The sequence below is a fragment of the Branchiostoma floridae genome, chromosome 1, assembly GCF_000003815.2.
Source record: "Branchiostoma floridae strain S238N-H82 chromosome 1, Bfl_VNyyK, whole genome shotgun sequence".
Lineage (NCBI taxonomy): Eukaryota > Metazoa > Chordata > Leptocardii > Amphioxiformes > Branchiostomatidae > Branchiostoma > Branchiostoma floridae.
Window position 1 is genome coordinate 67102 of NC_049979.1, and position 19408 is coordinate 86509.

At 42.8% G+C, this 19408-nt stretch overlaps 2 protein-coding genes across 5 annotated transcripts in view; one reads left to right on the top strand and one right to left on the bottom strand.

The window, feature by feature from the left end:
* Window positions 1–3572: 3572 nt before the first annotated feature.
* LOC118415041 lies at window positions 3573–9143 on the bottom strand. Its single transcript, XM_035819423.1, has 5 exons — window positions 8974–9143; window positions 7937–8154; window positions 7426–7598; window positions 6737–6843; window positions 3573–5395 (listed from the first exon to the last, which is right to left on the bottom strand). The coding sequence occupies exons 2-5, from the start codon at window positions 8086–8088 to the stop codon at window positions 4499–4501; spliced, it is 1329 nt and encodes a 442-aa protein (XP_035675316.1). The 5' UTR covers window positions 8089–8154; window positions 8974–9143; the 3' UTR covers window positions 3573–4498.
* An 83-nt stretch (window positions 9144–9226) lies between these two features.
* The window catches only part of LOC118415051 (N-lysine methyltransferase setd6-like), a 24885-nt gene continuing 14703 nt past the window's right edge, over window positions 9227–19408 (top strand). The window contains exons 1-6 of one of the 4 annotated variants that reach the window (XM_035819436.1): window positions 9269–9456; window positions 11920–12064; window positions 12603–12765; window positions 13413–13541; window positions 13679–13982; window positions 15637–15735. In XM_035819436.1, coding sequence (XP_035675329.1) covers window positions 9340–9456; window positions 11920–12064; window positions 12603–12765; window positions 13413–13541; window positions 13679–13982; window positions 15637–15735 — 957 coding nt within the window. In that variant the 5' untranslated portion in view covers window positions 9269–9339. Of the gene's footprint in view, window positions 9457–11919; window positions 12065–12602; window positions 12766–13412; window positions 13542–13678; window positions 13983–15636; window positions 15736–19408 lie in introns of all 4 variants that reach the window. The other 3 variants (XR_004831060.1, XR_004831062.1, XR_004831061.1) reach the window with 3 other exon arrangements.

The following is a 19408-nucleotide window of genomic DNA, read 5'->3' on the forward strand; positions in this document are numbered from 1 at the left end:
TCCAATATGGGATGTTCTGGGTACAGCTCTACTGGTTCCCATACGAAATGTTCTTGGAACAGCTCAACTGGTTCCCATACGAAATGTCCTTGGTACAGCTCTACTGGTTCCGAAATGGAATGTCCCTGGTACAGCTCTACTGGTTCCCATATGGAATGTCCCTGGTACAGCTCAACTGGTTCCCATATGGAATGTCCTTGGTACAGCTCTACTGGTTCCCATATGGAATGTCCCTTGTACAGCTCTACTGGTTCCCATATGGAATGTCCCTTGTACAGCTATAGTGGTTTCCATATGGAAAGTCACTGGTACAGCTCTACTGGTTCCCATATGGAATGTCCCTGGTACAGCTCAACTGGTTCCCATATGGAATGTCCTTGGTACAGCTCTACTGGTTCCCATATGGAATGTCCCTTGTACAGCTCTACTGGTTCCCATATGGAATGTCCCTTGTACAGCTATAGTGGTTTCCATATGGAAAGTCACTGGTACAGCTCAACTGGTTCCCATATGGAATGTCCTTGGTACAGCTCTACTGGTTCCCATATGGAATGTCCCTTGTACAGCTCTACTGGTTCCCATATGGAATGTCCCTTGTACAGCTATAGTGGTTTCCATATGGAATGTCCCTGGTACAGCTCTACTAATTCCCATATGGAATGCCCCTGGTACAGCACTACTGGTTCCCATATGGAATGTCCCTGGTACAGTTCTACTGGTTCCAAAATGAGATGTCCCTTGTACAACTCTGCTGGTTCCCATATGGAATGTCACTGGTTCAGATCTACTGGTTCCCATATGGAATGCCTCTGGTACAGTTCTACTGATTCTCATATGGAATGCTCCTGTAACAGCTCTACAGGTTCCGAAATGGGATTCCCATATGGAATGTCCCTTGTACAGCTCTCCTGGTTCCCCTATGAAATGTCCCTGGATACAACTATACTGGTTTCCATATAGAATGTCCCTGGTACAGCTCTACTGGTTCCATATGGAATGTCCTTGGTACAGCTCTACTGGTTTCCATATGGAATGTCCCTGGTACAGCTCTACTGGTTTCCATATGGAATGTCCCTGGTACAGCTCTACTGGTTTCCATATGGAATGTCCTTCGTGCAGCTCTACTGGTTCCCATATGGAATGTCCCTGGTACAGCTCGACTGGTTTCCATATGGAATGTCCCTAGAATGTTTGATTGTCATTTTGAAATACGATTTGTTAGCCTGGGTACCATCCGGATAGTATTTCGCTCCTATGTTCGCTTCTGCTATCCGTCTGGAGACTTGCACATTCAAATCGTTTGGTGCTAACGTCAGTTAATGAGCGAATCAAAGAATGGGTTCTAGAGCGCTCGTTCGATGACAACAGGCCCTCCCGCAAGCAGACGAAGGGCTTGTACGGTGTTGGAACGCCTGTTCGAACGAGCGCTTGAGAACCCATTCCATAATTCGCTCATATGTGGGGACCAATCAGCGCGTGCTTCCACTTTTTGTACGATTCCAGACGTTGAGATGGCCCGCGTTCCCAGACGGAAACACAGTGAAGCGACTGTATATAGTGTATAGTGAATGTCAGAGCTAGAAGCGACGGTATATAGTATATAATGAACGCCGGAGCAAACTACTTTCCGGATGGTACCCAGGCTAACGATTTGTCGCTTTAAATGCAAAATATTTCAAAACACATGTTCTGAGCAACAACTTTCGTTACAAACCATTAATGCAACAACGTAGGCCTTCGCATACCTTCCTCAGTGGCCACGTTTTTATGAGTCTGTATGAATATGGTTGAGCCAAAAGATATACTACTAACTACTACTAGTACGACACTACGTCTACTACAATTACATCTACAATTGTCAGTCAGATGAGCTATGGCAAGGTGCTCATTGTACAGCTCTACTGGTTCCATATGGAATGTCCCTGGTACAGCTCTACTGGTTCCCATGTGGAATGTCCTTCGTGCAGCTCTACTGGTTCCCATATGGAATGTCCCTGGTAATTATATAAAGCTCTACTGGTTCCCATATGGAATGTCCCTGGTACAGCTCTACTGGTTCCATATGGAATGTCCCTGGTACAGCTCTACTTGTTCCATATGGAATGTCCCTGGTACAGCTCTACTGGTTCCCATATGAAAGGGCCCTAGTACAGTTCTACTGGTTCCCATATGGAATGTCCCTTGTACAGCTATAGTGGTTTCCATATGGAAAGTCACTGGTACAGCTCTACTGGTTCCCATATGGAATGTCCCTGGTACAGCTCTACTGGTTCCCATATGGAATGTCCCTGGTACAGCTCTACTGATTCCCATATGGAATGTCCCTAGAATGTTTGATTGTCATTTTGAAATACGATCTGTCGCTTTAAATGCAAAATATTTCAAAACACATGTTCTGAGCAACAACTTTCGTTACAAACCATTAATGCAACAACGTAGGCCTCCGCATACCTTCCTCAGCGGCCACGATTGTGCAAGTTCAAAAATACCTTCCATGTTTCATGTCCTTCCAGGAAGCAGGAAGCAGAAAATCGGGTGATACAGATACAATTTAAACTACATCACCAAAACCTGGAGTTAACGAACCCCCCAAAATTATTCCATTATTTTCTGGTCTTTAGCAAATCTGTACAAATAACCTCAATGACCGAATGACAAAAAATACAAAAGGGTGCTAAAAAAACCCAATAAGAGCCATGAGAATCTACGGAAACTACCCTGATAAGTGACCTACTAAGACCCTAACCCCAAAATCAACAAGCCAGTGATTAGGTCAGGGCTGTGATTCGGTTGTATATCCATCCGCCGACCAAAGCCAACGTTAAATTGCAAATTACACTCTATACCTAACCCTTACCCTGCAAGACAGACAGCAAGACAGACTGCCAGCCAGCCAGACAAGAGTGGAAGTGAGTAGACAGCCTCATGGTCACTCAGGCCTGTGGTCACTTGACCCCTCCACTTTGTTGTGAACTTTTGATGCCCTTGCGCATACCCCTGACCGCCCTCTGGCAACAACGTCAACAAACTGGCCATAGTTCCTTCGTTTAGCCAAACTGCTACGGTGTGGTTGTTTCCTTCTCCTTTATTGACCCTTAGAAATTGAAACAAGTAAACAACTAAAAGCTATCTAGATTAGGTTATTTACTTGTAGATGATGACTACGCTAAGTACAAAACATTACCTTAAACAATGCATTGGGTGTAATTTTGATTCATTCCGCTAGAGGGCGCAGATGTGTGTGCCCATGAGCATTTTTGGGGCTATGGATGGGGGGATCTGAGTAGCCTGACGTGATAGCCAGGCCAGGTAGACAGCCGAGGTATTCAGGTCTGGTGCACAGCCCATCTCTTTCAACAAACCCGAAAATTTATTGCATAACGTTAGTCATTCTTAGCTGAGCACCCTTCTCCATTAAATCAAAATTTCAAAAACACAATTGATATTCAATACACAATGGGGCTTTTAAAAAAGATTGCTCCACATTTTACATTCTACATTTTGTAAATGCTGTTATGTGAACAGTAACTATTTGTACAGTAAGGACAACAGTTCCATAAGATCTTGTGAGTAAAGCACGAAGTTTATGATATGATGGTACAGCATTTTACAACACGGCTTTTCTACAGGAAGCATGCCAGCAGAGTACCTTCTTGACACAGAGGTATTACTCCACCATCTATCTGTTGATACTGGCAAACTAAGATTGTATAAGCATCTCAAATCTGTGTACACCATGGAAACTATCTACACACCAAAGACTTTGATATAAGATCAGCTATATGTAAGCTCAGAGTAAGCGCACATACGTTAGAAGTAGAAAGAGGTAGATACAAGCAATTACCTGTTAACGAGAGTATATGTAAATATTGTACAGGAAAAGCAGTGGAAGATGAAATGCACTTTATTTGTCATTGTCCACATTACAGTACCGAAAGAGACAAACTATTTAAACTAGTCAACAAAAGTTTTCCCAGCTTTGCACATCGTAACGAACTACAAAAAACTGTCTTCCTGTTAGCACCACGCAATGCATATGTCTCCCAAAATGTCGGGAATTTCATCCTCCACTGTATACAGAAAAGAAATCAAACCCAATAGTATTCATTTTAGATTAGAAGTATCACTTGTTTATGACCCTATTTCACTTAATGTCCACTTTGTTATTGTATCACTATCATCATTGTACTTTCATACATGTATTTTTGCAATTAGCCTTTGGGCATGAGTTTGCAATAAAGATTATTATTATTAATTAGCCAATTTGATAATCAAATGTGATTTAATGAATCTTTGAATGTCATCTTAAGTTTGCAGTAGCTGACCCACTTCTTAAGGCACTTTAGGAATATATTTTGCAGTACTTAACACCAGCCTCCAGAACAAAACAGAATAACAAAAAATTCTCTTCAATTGAAACCTATTGTCTCCTTAGAGCAGTGAGCAAAATCAAATGTTTGTTTTCAGTTGTCTGTCACATCTACTGGTACAGTACACCCTAGATATCTTCCAATAGTGTAAATGTCACCAACTCCTTGGGGAGCTCCACCTGCTCCACCTTGTGAGACAAGCCGTGTGTGCCGAGAGCCTTCCTCAGCACAGCCCGGCTCAGGCTCTTGAGAGAGGGGAGAATGTTCACCTGCTCTTCAATCCAGTCCATCGTGTCCACAAACCTCACCAGCAGGTCGGAGTGGTATGGAGGGGAATCAGGTATCTCCAACAGTATCTGTGCTTTGTACTTGAAGAGATGGGCCTTTTCCCTCAGGAGTCTTGCCTGCAGACTGCAGGGGTAGATCACTACTGCACTGGTGAGGAGGGTGAAGCACTTCCTGATCTCCCGCAGGTTGCACAGGCAGAGGTTTGCCATGTCTCTATCTGTGTACGCATCACAAATATTGTCCAGTACCCAGCTCATGAACACATCAAAAGTTACCACATCTAAATCCTTGATTGTGAACTGCCCCATGAAAAATCTAACCCCCTCCAGAACATCTCCTTCACCATCACTTAGGGTAGAAATACACTGGACAAACTCTGACATTTTGGGCTTGTATCCATTATCAAACAGCATCTTTAGTGTCATGAGTAGGCTGGTCATGTCTATACGATCCCCCTCATACTCCTGCTGAAGGCACTGCAGCAGGCTCTCGTGTAGACTGTGGTTTGCCAGCTTCAGGGACAGGTTGGCACCATTTTTCAAGAGGGTGTTGATGTTGCTGAAGTTCCTAAAAGCCCTTCTATCATTCTCGTCCTCCGTCTGCAGGATAGCGTGGGTCAGCACGCTGAAGCCATCTGACCTCCTGCCGTTGACGTCTGCACCTGCATCCACAAGCACCTGGATGCAGCTGTTGTCATACTTTGTGGTGGCTTCATGGAGTGGCTTGGTTCCAAAAACCTGCCAATACACACATCATTGGTTGGTCATTTCTTTACTGCTATACTCCACTCCCAAGTATGAAAACTGACAATAAGGTTCTTACTACACATTACAAACAATTCAGTTTAACACTGTAAGAGGATAGACGATATTTACCGGGGAGGGAGGGTCCGGTAAAAAAATTTCGATGGCCCTCCACCCGACCAAAATGTTTTTTCCATGGCCCTCCACCCGACCAAAATGTTTTTTTGATGGCCCTATCCCCAACCTAAAAAATTTTCGATGGCCCTCCCCTCCATTTTTTCTTGCCTTTTCCATTTCACACACTCTCTAAATCTATATGTATCAAATTGTTTACACTTTGTGTTTTTCGCCTTTTGTCCTATGGTCTGGCTGTATTTAGAAAGGATGTTTAACACGATGAATGTTTGTAAGGCACTTCTGTCTAGGAAAAAATGGTCTACTGTGTGTTTTGAGTGTCCTTCATATCACATTCAACAACAAACGCAACTTGCTAACTTCTTGAATTTTTCATCATACAATGTAAAGTTAGTGAACAACAGTGTTTTTGTGGGGGCGGTACACTGTGCCACTGCCAGTGGTACAAACTGCCAAGGGTTCATGGATTACTCTGTCACCTCTAACCTCTGGTTGCTAACGAGCTGACAAATCCAGACCTTCTCTACTAATCTTGGCTGGAAAATAACTTTCACTCTCCCAGACACTGGAGTCTTCCTGTCGGGCGCATCTAGAATCATTGTCTCTCTCAAAGACCATGGACAGCTGACTTTTCATTTTGATGACAGGAACACAAACATGTAGCACTTGATGTTGTTACACTCGTGCAGTAGCGGTAATAAGACTTACCTTTTCTGACACTTCTCCGATCTACGTTAGAAAAATATTCCCCCACTGGTAACATTATCCAAGATCACGCAAGAAAACATTGTATTTAAATGTTTTATCCCTTTTCTGTCCGGAACCATCATCGGTTTACAAAGCTGGAAGTACTGCAAGACTGATTTTGAAGTAATATGTTGTGGGGGGGGGGGGGGATAGGTACACAAGGACCCTTTTTTTCGATGGCCCTCCCCGCAGCTCAAAAAATTTTGCGATGGCCCTCCCCCAAGGCGAAATTTTTTTTCAATGGCCCTCCCCCCAGTGCACCAGCCCTCCCCCCAGTAAATATCGTCCAGTCCCTACTAGTAATCATTTTATCACAGTTCTATTCATGATGTTGACTTACTTATAATAACTGTGGTCCAAGCTATACTATAACTGCATTTAAAATTTAAAAGCTATTAGAGTTGGAGCTTTACATTAATCAAGTCATTAAAATACAGAACCCATCACACTTACAGTACAGTTGGCATTCACATTGGACCCATGTTGGATGAGCAGCTTCACCATCTCTGGGTGATCAGCAACAACAGCTTGGTACAGAGCTGTGCCATACACATCTGGGTCTGAAACATCATAGGATAGGCACAATGCAAATGACTGCACCACTGGACAATCATAATGAATATTTTCATTCTCGCTTTACTTTGTAGGAAAAAATTAACTTGATTCACCATCAGATCAGAACAGGTTTTGACGTTTTAGCTCCATGGTTGCACCATCAAAATTTAAACTGCACATTTGAAATAAATAGCTGCAGTCTACATGTAGGAGGTTATGCCTTTCAACTAGCCTCCGCTGCAATCTTTAGGGGGGTGCTAGGCCTCTGTTGCAGTCTTTAGGGGGGTGTAGTCTTTAGGGGGTGCTAGGCTCTCTTATACCAGAAAGGGAGTTGCTGAGAAAGGAAGTTTGCCGTGGAAAAGCAGGGCAAAACGCTTAAGAGAACCTAGCCAATGTTCAAAAGCGCAAGCCAGCGCTCCCCTCCCCCAAATAAAAACGGAGGGTAACCCTGTTCGGAGACTGTCTCCTTCTAACTGATGATAAATAAACACTGAAGCATTTAGTGACCAGTATACTTATTGTCTCAGTGGGAGATTTCATTGTCGACAAGACTTTAACTATAAGAAATACTATCACATATCAATCACCATTGAAAGTTGCCTTTGCTCCTTGCTGCAGGAGGATTTCTGCACATGGCAGACAGTTGGTAATGGCAGCATACACCAGCGCCACGCTGGCTGCCGTCACAAAGTTCTCATTCTTCCTCTTCAGGCTGATGGACAGGCTTCGGAAGTAGTCAGCCATGTCCTTTTCAGTTACTCTATTGAACACAAATACAATTGTATTGTTAGGAATCATATATCAAAGTGACCATTTCTGCATTTATAGTACAATGTTTGTGCCACTAATGAATATATACATACATTAATTAATAAGGCACAGACATGTATAACAATGGGAATATAGAATGTATTCTACAAATTATGACTGCTCCCTATTCTGACACCCATCAAGTTACAGTGGTCAACATTAGTGTAACGTCGGTATGATTGCTGTCACACTGTGATTGGTCAAAAAGGAAAATACTAGTAGGCTGATCTGAACCTGGCCATCCATTATTCACTTGACAAATATATAAAAAAGATAAAAGTTTCTCACATGACTTTTCTCTGTGCGGATGCGCCACTGGGAGGTGCCTCCGAGCCAGCCTGTGTTTTACAGTACAAACAATCATCAATGACATCCTTCAGCTGCTGGCTCAGCTTCCGGGTGGAGGCGTCCAACTTGGCTTCCTTACACAGGAATGGCATTGCACTAGCACAGGACGCTCAACTGGTGACAGAGTAGTCCCACAGATGTCTGAGACATTCCCGGAGCTGTGAAATATGATATAGAATTGCGTTACATTGTTCAACCTCCAGTGCCACTGCAACTTTTACTTAGTAGTATACGATTATAAGATTAGTACTATAGTATCCCTTTTTTTATGAAACTGCTGCTGGGATCCCTGTCACAGGTAGGCAGGAGTCGGATAGTCTTCGCACCGTGCTTCCATGCGGCTCTGTCTAGTGGGTTCACCTGTTAGACTGCACACGTTGATGTCTGTCAGTCCTAACACATTCCATCCATGGTGGTGGTGGGGGGGGGGGTGTTCACCAACTAACCATTACAACTGTTCGGACCTTCTGGCCCAGTGTTAGGTTACTAAGTTGGACAGGTTTGAATCCTAGGTGACTGTTTCAACTCGACCCTTCTAGTTTTAGACCCTCCAGAAGCTCCTGGGGAAATACCAGATCTACTCTAACGTTACTTACTCTACTCAACTTTATTTAAACTTCAACTCACACATTATTATCCACAATGCATACAGGAGGGTCTGTATGGGGGGTCCCGACAACGATTTACGCTAAATTCAGAAGAACCCCCTACGTATTACGCTAAATCAAGGAAGGCAATTACGTTAAATTTGGTCGCCTCGCTACGAATTACGTAGATAAGATGATTTTCCCTACGAATTACGGGAAATGAAATAGACTGCCTACGCCTTACGTAAAAGAGCATGCAGACCCTCATACAGCTAGCAGTGCATGCTCATTTTAACAACATTTTAACATTCAACAAACTTAAAGGAAATGCATGGATATAATATAATATAAGCGCGTTTCAATTAACCACTATTTGAACGTTACACTTACTAGGAAAATGTACAGATGTTGTTGATGGTTTTGCCCTTGTCCAAAGTCTATTTCTTCGTTGCACGTAGTCTCCTGGCTGTCTTTGTGACCCCTGGTCCGAAGTCTGCATATGGAGTGAACCTTAAGACTGGGCCGCTCTATTTAGCCTAGGGGGTAACTACTACAATTTGTTTTAGTCATAACGTCAATTAAATAGCACTTTATTAAACATATCAAATATAATTACATCTAAAATTTAGTTATATATTTTTATCTATTGAAAACAATTATGTGATCAATTTCAAGTTCCGTATTTATATAACATTATTTTTCACTCCCCTGGCAAATAAGATTGATCGACTATTCCAAAGGTCAAAAAAATCCAACATGGCGGGACCTTCAAAGAAGAAAATCAAACTCAGCGAAGCTGTGGATAAAGAAGACAAGAAGTTGGACTCATTTCTACAGTGGTGCGCCAAGGAAGACTTTCAGCTGAACCCGAAGGTAGTGGGATTCTGCAGAGGGTACTGTAGAGACTTGAGAAGGTACAGCAAAAGCCCATGTGTCCCGGTGATGAGGCCATTCCGATTTTTGTGGGGGTGTCCAAAGTTATATAACGAGTTAGATAATAGATTGGTCCCTTTCAATTAAGCTACACACATCCATGGAGTTAATGTCGAAAGACTCATACTGAGTCCCTCTTTACTGTGTAAGTTGCAAGCACCTTAAACGCTGTATCTACTGTGTTTTGCTTCCGATACTGAAGATTAATGCTGGCCAGTTCCCCCTCCCACACTGTACTAGTAGGGTAATCCAGAAATCTGAGGTAAGGAGCTTGAAAAAGCTTCCTTGATAGAGGCCAGTAGTCAATGAACTTCAATGAAGCAAGAGCTCTTACAGATAACAGCAACAGTTGAATTGAAACGCAAGAGGGGCGAGTAGAACAGAAAGAAACAATATGTACACATATCCTGACCGACCTGGGAGTCGAACCGGGGCCGTCAGATTAAAACACTACCAGCCTAACTGATTGAGCCAAAATCCTGACAGGCGTTTGGCATGTTCAGTTAGCTCTACTTGAACCCCCACTGTTACCCTACTCCCCCTTTTCTTTTTTAAGATTTGTCCTCGAATCCTTGAGTCCGATATCCCAGTGGGCAGGCATATCTCCAGCCTTTTAATCACCAGGGTCGACATGGGAACCAGTGAAACGCAAGAGGGGCGAGTAGAACAATACGAAACAATATATACAAATATCCTGACCGACCCGGAAATCGAACCCGGGCCGTCAGATTACAACACTGGCAGCCTAACTGATCGAGCCAAAAGCCTGACAGGCATTTGGCATGGTCAGTTAGCGCTACTTGAACTCCGATTTATACTTGCAGAAGTGCTTATATACTAGTAATGCACAACAAAGGCGTTCTGCCTTAACACCTCAAATGACCTCAAACGGCTCTAATATGTAGTGTGAATGGGGCAACAACCTTGTATACATTGTTTATGTATTTGTGAATTTAAAAAATGCAGCAAGTCCTAACTATTTACCAGTTAATTTGATTTAATCCACTGGTTTCCAGACCCCAATAAATGCGTATGACAGCAGTCCCATGACTCATGAAAACATGAAGAGTACTATAACACGTGATACGTCTCTAGTCCTATTGTATAATTCCCGACCCATGTTCTACATGAACCTGTCAGTAACGTTTTGTAAAGCTGCACATGACACGAAACCCGTGTGAGCTGAGCTCAAATCTTGCACTGTACATGTAACTGAGATGAAAACTCTTTTCTCAAGTGACCATCTAGCCTGGGCACCATCCTATACCTGGGCTCCTTACACTCGCTGCCCTTTAATTAAATCTCCAAGCAGATTTTGCTGTGGCAGAATATAGTACTAGTATCCTAAGCTGGAGCAGGAGTTTAGCTAGCAGCAGTTTTCCACCACGGTGGAATAAAACTCCTCTGCTGGCTAAACTCCTTTCCCAGCTTATGATACTATACCGCGAGATCTGCTTGGAGATTACTGCCCTTAGGCCACATCTGACTGAGTACTTGGTACAGCACCACCCCTGGTTAGTCAGAATTTTATGCTTGGCAGACAATCTGCTCCCCAGGGATAATTGTCAGGGCATCGGAGTGCAGCTCCCTCGTTTAATTTCCCTCTTTTAAGTTTAAAAAAATCCTCAGGAGACTATCAAGCCTTTTGTGGGAACAAGTTAGCATGAAAGTTGAACTGACATTCACAGGGCAGAGCCGAGGATAAAGCAAGAAACAATATCAATGCTAACATTTCTGTACTTGTACAAACTTTGATTCTGCTTGGGGAGATCAGTATTTATTACCTAGGCTACAAGACTGCCTCTCTCCAATCAAGGAGGTTCCAATACAAACTTTCCAATTAAAGTTTGGCTGCTGAATGGCAGACTTTGTGATTGATCCTGCATGCTCATTTTTCAGGCACCCTCCCTGTGGAAATTAACATATTGCCAGCAATCCAATTGTAGCTACGGTCATTAGCTTGCTCTAACAAAGTACCATGTTGTCCCTTTATTTATGCCACTTGTGCAACATGGAGTGTCCTTACTTCTAATAAAGTTCTATTGCCATTGATAGGCCATCTCAATCTACCAGCCTTAGAGTAGACTTTGTAAGACTTGGTCAGAGCATGGGACCACTGCGCCGTTGTTCCCTCTTTAAACAAGAATGGCAATACAAACATGATTGAAATGGGGACGATTGTTACAGTCTTACTGGAGGTAAACATGAGACACATAACCAAGCCTGGGAAAGAAAGGGCTGGATGTTTAGTCCTGTGGTTACTTTACGTTTTATTTTTGCTGGATTTTTCTCTTTTTTTTCGACTTAGTGCATTAGTTTTAGGGTCTCTAGAGGATGTGGCCTAAGCTATTAAAATGTTGATGTTAAACCCTCTACAGACTAGTCTTCATTGTGCATTCACAGGTCCATGTTGGGCGAGAAGGGTCCTGTGCCCAGTATGGCATGGTGGCACAGGAGGAGCTGGAGGAAGGAGAGTGTTTGTTTAAGGTGGACAAGTCCGCTGTGCTCAGCACTGAAACAACTGAAATTGCACATCTCCTGAAAGAAGGTGAAATGAAATATTTGCAATAAAATCAAAATTTAACATACAGTTTATTTAACATACAGTTTATTTAGATTCAAAAAAGGTTTTGTCAGATAAACATGTAGAAACAACTACATGTATACCCTCTGTCTTTATATTAGGCCTATTTAGTTAAGACCAATGACTAAGGGCTATCTGCATGCAAGGGCATGAAACGTATGTTGAAATGAATGGTGGGAATGTAATGAGTGTAAGAAATAGCCTTTATTAAGTTCCCTGTTTGGAGGGGGGCGAGAGTAGTTAGAATCTGTCCGTGTCTTTTTCTCCTGTCATGAGATGTTGTTTCTCCTGCCAGGAGAGACCAGTCTCCACGGTGCCAGTCTCCATGGTGACAGTGGCTGGGTGCCCCAGATACTGGCTCTCATGTACGAGTACACTCTAACCAAACCGGTGTTTCTCCTGCCAGGAGAGACCAGTCTCCATGGTGACAGCGGCTGGGTGCCCCAGATACTGGCTCTCATGTACGAGTACACTCTAACCAAACTGGTGTTTCTCCTGCCAGGAGAGACCAGTCTCCACGGTGGCAGTCTCCACGGTGACAGCGGCTGGGTGCCCCAGATACTGGCTCTCATGTACGAGTACACCAACCCCAACTCCAGATGGAGGCCATACCTGCAGCTGGTGCCAGATTTCTCACAGCTAGATCAGCCCATGTTTTGGACAGAGTAAGTTTTTATTGTAACGTCTGACATGTATTACGATGTAGTTGGAATAAACTGTTTTGATACTTTGTCACGTTATGTATAGATTGCACACGTGACTACTGAGTGAGTGAGCAGTGGATCACAGGTTACAGAAATTATGATCCACTCCTCACTGCTGTTTAGTATCTACATAAAGTGACGTCAGCAGCAGTTGATTGTTCATTCCGTGACAAAGACATGGAGTTGATCAGTTGAAAATTATTGGAATGCCAATCCAATTTTTTGCACACTAAAAATTATACAGTTAACTTTTTTTAATACTAATTATAGTAGCCGATGACCAAGGTAACTTTGCAGCTGCTCTTTGATTTTGCACGGGCATAAACTGTGGTGAGGAGTGGACAGGTTAGAGAGCACAGCTTATTGTGGAACTGTACCTGCATCTACCTACTTTCCAGATAATTTGCTATCATTAGTTTGTCAATGTATGACTATGGCCACTCTGCTATCATTAGTTTGTTAATGTATGACTATGGCCACTCTTGAATAGCCAGTAGAAGCCATTTGAAAAGTTATGTTGACAATCAGTGTTAATACACTCTCTTGCCCCAGACAACTTTTAATTTTATGTTCCTTGTGATGAATTCCTGTGTCTTCTTCTATTACAGAGATGAAATAGAAAGAGACTTGTGCAATACAGGCATACCAGAAGCGAGCAGTAGTGACTTAACGAAGATGAAGCTGGAATATACTTCGTTGGCACTACCATTTATCAGGAAGCACAGACACATCTTCAGGTAGAATTCTTCTGAAATAAGTTCTGAATCTGTCGATTCAATTTTCTGCCTGTAAAATTTTTCATTGATATAGTTAACAAGGAGAAGGATAAATGAAGCCGAACTATCAAGGTCGTTTGTTACAACTTCTGTTTCAGTGAGGAGGTGCATTCCTTTGAACTGTACAAGCGAATGGTGGCCTTCATAATGGCATACAGCTTCTTTGAGCCAGTGAGTGATGAAGATGGCCAGGGGGATGAAGATGGCCAGGGGGATGAAGATGGCCGGGGGGATGAAGATGGCCGGGGTGATGAAGATGGCCGGGAGGATGAGGGGGGCAAGTCGTCCCTGCCGCTGATGGTTCCCATGGCTGATATCCTGAACCACGTCGCCAAGAACAACGCCCAGCTGGAGTGGGATGCGGACTGTCTGAGGATGGTCACCACCAGGACAGTGGCTGCTGTGAGTTAATCCTAACCCTTAACTGTCTATGGTTGGTCACCACCAGGACAGTGGCTGCTGTGAGTTAATCCTAACCCTAACCCTACTGTCTATGGTTGGTCACCACTAGGACAGTGGCTGCTGTGAGTTAATCCTAACCCTAACCCTACTGTCTATGGTTGGTCACCACCCGGATAGTGGCTGCTGTACCCTACTGTCTATGGTTGGTCACCACCCGGACAGTGGCTGCTGTGAGTTAACTGTGTGTGTGCGTGTGCGTACGTGTGGTGTGTGTGTGTATGTGAGTGCGTGTGCTTGCGTGTGCTTCTGAGCGTGTGTGTGTGCGCGCGCGCGTGTGTGTGTGTATAAACTCTCTGCGGATGGTGACCACCAGAACAGTGGCTGCTGTGAGTTAACTGTGCATGTGCCTGTGTGTGTATGTGTGTGAGTGTCTGTGTCTGTGTCAAAGTTCACCTGTGCTATCAAATGGAAAAGCTATCATAATAGTTCTGCCATTGAAAATAATGACTGGGCAAACTAAAAGGGATATATTTAAAAAAATAAAGTCACTGCATTTTGTCATTTTTCTGCATTATGAGTTGAATCTACCTTATTACACTGCACAGCAATATTCACAACGTATGGATTAAACTTCATTGTGCTGTGAGGACATCTTGGAATATGTGCACTTCCCACCACCACTGTAGTCCGCCATTTTATCCAACTCTTTGACAAAACAAGGAACGCTCTAGAACACGTTCAGTTGTTTACTCAAATCATTACCGAAGTTTGTTGAAAGTCCTTGTTGATTTTAAATTTTGGAACAATTGTTGTTTTTTGGGCGCCAAAATCTTACAATATATCCCTTTAAGGTTTGGCTATAGCCCGTATATCTTTGGCAAGTGAATTTTGCCAGCACATCATCTGTGTGTATCAGTATCAGCAAGGACGTTATATGAGATATAACGTATCAGTCTGTGCAGAGTCATGTCTGCAAGACAAGATGATGAAGAGGCATGGAGCTGGCAGTGATGATCCACCACATGTGGTCCATCATTAGTAATAGTCCACTGTATCCTGTCCGTCATCATGAAGGAACATTTATCATAAGTTACAACTATTTATATCATGCCACTGTATTGACTGTGGTGCAGTTTAAAGTGCATCTCAAACCATATATTTGTTACTGTGGTTCTGAGGGATGTACATGTACATTGTAATCTGAAGTTCTGGATGTGAACTTTCTTCATTTAGAGGCTGCCTTCACTTGGTTTTGTCCCCATGCAGGGTGAGGAGGTCTGTAACACTTGGTTTTGTTCCCATGGTGAGGAGGTCTGTAACACTTGGTTTTGTTCCCATGCAGGGTGAGGAGGTCTGTAATACTTGGTTTTGTCCCCATGCAGGTTGAGGAGGTCTGTAACACTTGGTTTTGTTCCCAGGCAGGGTGAGGAGGTCTGTAACACTTGGTTTTGTTCCCATGGTGAGGAGGTCTGTAACACTTGGTTTTGTCCCCATGGTGAGGAGGTCTGTAACACTTGGTTTTGTCCCCATGCAGGGTGAGGAGGTCTGTAACACTTGGTTTTGTTCCCAGGCAGGGTGAGGAGGTCTGTAACACTTGGTTTTGTTCCCAGGCAGGGTGAGGAGGTCTGTAACACTTGGTTTTGTTCCCATGCAGGGTGAGGAGGTCTTTAATACTTTCGGCCAACTGGCCAACTGGCAGCTGCTGCACATGTATGGCTTTGCTGAGGCCTGGCCAGAAAACATCTATGACACAGTGAGTATAGCCAGGTTCTGGATAGTACAAGTTATTTATTGTACCATTATACAATATTTTCATTCTAGAGTTATATAATGTGGACAAAAACAGATTTCATTAGATATGCCTGTTCTTAACATTTGTTGGTAATACCGGTGGATATTGTTTTAATGAATCGAGATTGATGTAATACACAATCAGTAGTACTCATGGGTATCACATAAAATTTTGCTTTAACAAAGTGTTGTTGATGTGCAGTTAACCAGACAAGAAAACAAGAATCCGAACTGTCTCTAGGTGTGTGTGTGTGCGCACGTGCATGTGTGTGTGTCAAATTGTCATGGTAAGATAATCCAAGAGGTCATGCGATAGCTTCTTATGGCTTTCATGGACAGTGTTAATGCTTGGACAGCGTCGAGGTAATGACACTGTTCTATCTAGATTGATCTAGAGGGATCTGGTCATCAGGGGTAGTGACCGGACCCTAGCCCTACAATTACATTCAGTACATGTAGGGATACATCAAACAGCCATAGCTTACTGCAGCATGTAGGGATACATCAAACAGCCATAGCTTACTGCACTACATGTAGGGATACATCACGCAGCCATAGCTTACTGCAGCATGTAGGGATACATCAAACAGCCATAGCTTACTGCAGCATGTAGGGATACATCAAACAGCCATAGCTTACTGCACTACATGTAGGGATACATCACGCAGCCATAGCTTACTGCAGCATGTAGGGATACATCAAACAGCCATAGCTTACTGCACTACATGTAGGGATACATCACGCAGCCATAGCTTACTGCAGCATGTAGGGATACATCACGCAGCCATAGCTTACTGCACTACATGTAGGGATACATCACGCAGCCATAGCTTACTGCAGCATGTAGGGATACATCACGCAGCCATAGCTTACTGCACTACATGTAGGGATACATCACGCAGCCATAGCTTACTGCAGCATGTAGGGATACATCAAACAGCCATAGCTTACTGCACTGTCAAACAGTGACCTGTTTTTCTAAGTTTGATCAATACTCCAGTGTTAGAGCCAAACTGGGCAAACTATGTTGTTTCTTCCCACTGGTCCCTTCAATTGCCAGTCAGTTAATGGTAGACAAGCACATCAACACAGGAACCACATGTGTCACAATGGAAACTTATTCTATAGGTCAGTAGATCCCAGTATGACCTCTGCTATCATGCCAGGCCCCTCGCTGTCAGCATGAATTCGCTCACACATGATGTTGCATCTTGTCTGAGGTATGAACTGATGGAGTTGTCAGGTCTGGTGCACCATCAATTCTAACTGGAGGGAGATACCCGGGGTAATTGAGCCATGAAGGAGCCTAAGACGTGGAGTTGATAGGCTGCAAATGGTGGGCTGTCAGTTGGGCGCTGTTTGATGTATGATGGGAGTAATGCCTCAAATGTACTGTCTGACCTTCAGTAAACTGAGAGGAGTGTCAGTCATGCAACAGCAGCTTTGGGGCCTGAAGCACTGTGTGAGTCTTACTTCCAACATGGGGGAGCCTCCTGAAGACATAGCCATTGATGGCTGAATAGAGAATAGACTGTATGGTTTGGATGAGGTTGAAGTATATGTAATGTAATGTTGTGTCTTACAATCTCCCATACGCAGTGGTACAGGTGAATGTACTGCAAAGTCCCATGCCCAGTGGTGTAGAATACAAAATGAACTGAAATGGAGAACATGCAATCAATAAGGCCACCAGGTACTATCTTTCAAAGAACAAGAATCCATGTTGCCCTTATAGCTATTCTTGGAAAAGAGATGCCCTTTATGAGCTGTTTCTGAGAAACAGTCACTCCCCAGGCTCAAAGACTATTCAGGGATTTAGCCATGTTTAGGATAGCAATACCCTAGACTTAAGTGCTATTCTGAAACCTTCAAACATAGGCTGCAGAAGTACATGTGTAGACCTTGACCTATTTTCTGTGGATGCTGGGCATCAGTGTGACATTGAGGAATGAGTTCTGGGTACCATTAGTGGCATTTTTAGATGCCTCGTCTCACTCCCAAATGCCAGAAGGTCACAGTTCTCCAGGCAGTGCATCAAACACGATGAGGGCTATCATAACTTTGCAAGATAAACCTGGGAGGAAATTTGTCTACAACTGGTTCATTTTCGGTTCAACTATTACCGGAAGAATTTAACCTTTCATCTGGCAAAAAGCTGTTTTGTTATTCTGTGTGACTTACAGTAATGGAGACAATAATCAAAACAAATCAACAATAAATAAGATAAACAATTTGTGTGAACGTTAAACCGGAGAGTGAGTGTGAGTATTATTCTGATTTCTTACTGTTGTCACTCACCGTGCAAGGAATTAATGCAACAAACACATTCATGTAAACTGATAAGAACAGGATATTTTACATTTTTTTCTGTGTTTTTTATGGTTAAGTTTTATTTTGAATTTTTTTTCAGATGTTCTTTCTTACTCCTGATCCTCCAGACTTTCTGGTCTTTCCTTCAGCATTGTAAATCTCATATTCTGTCTTTGAGTAATACTTTTTATGTGAGAAAGCACATCTACAATAACGTCTGTTGAAGTCCGCCTGTTTTTGCCATGTTGTTCTTCAACTAGACCAGCATGCAAGCAAAACTTCTTTTATTATAGTATGGTTGACGCTCTAAAAATGGCAAAAAATGCAAAGTTATTCTAAAGTAAAGGCCTTTGTAAAATATGTGAAAATGCAAATTTCAGGTCATTTGGCCCTGGAACGACTGCGATAAGTCATGCACCATAGGGAAAACAATATATAATGTATTTCATGGTATGGAATAAAAGATAAGAAAAAAATTAATTTCGAATTAGAAACAGTGGAAAAAAGACAAAAGATTTCATGTTTTATCTTTCCAATCCCGAAGAAGTAATAGAATTTGGCATTTGTAAAACCTGCCCTACCCCAACTGTGCTTCACACCCACTGCATTGGGAGACAGGTTTGCTGTCAAAGCCTTGCTGATGACAAATTGATGTTAAGAGCCTTATTTATCACAATTAACATAACATAGCCTCCATTTCGTCAGGTCTGACGATACAAAACCTATTTAAAAACTCTTACTTGCCCTCGGGTGTGTTCATTGAGAAGGCAAAGGCTGCCAGGTGCCTCATGTATGTCTTTTGTTTAATGATAAGGTGAAGGAAAGTCAAACTCTGAATGCAGAGCGAGTAGTTCATTAGACATCTAGGCTGTATCTGCCTTAAGTCTCAAACTATATACTTCACCTTATCATTTAAAAAAAGTAATTTATAACCTTCTTGTTTGGAAGAAACTAAAACCACAGGTCGGATTCCATCCCCTAAAAATGTCTTGTCACCTGAGAAGAATTCAAATACTTAGTAGCATAATATATAACAATGCAGTTCCCAGGATTATAATTGGGCAAGTGAAGCCAGCTAAAGCCAGACCCCCTGACAGATCAGGCCAAATGGCTAGTCACTCTACTGTGTGAGGTGGTTTATCACCCCACCCAGTAACAAGCATTACATTTTGAGTAAGAAGGCCTTAACATTTAGATCAGCCACATGTGAGCCAAGAAATTTGTGATGCTGAACAGTTTTACTGACTTGCATAAGAAATGATTTTATGTTGTCACCTTGCTTACCAAAATGTTTTACGATAATGACTGTATATTATGTTATGATT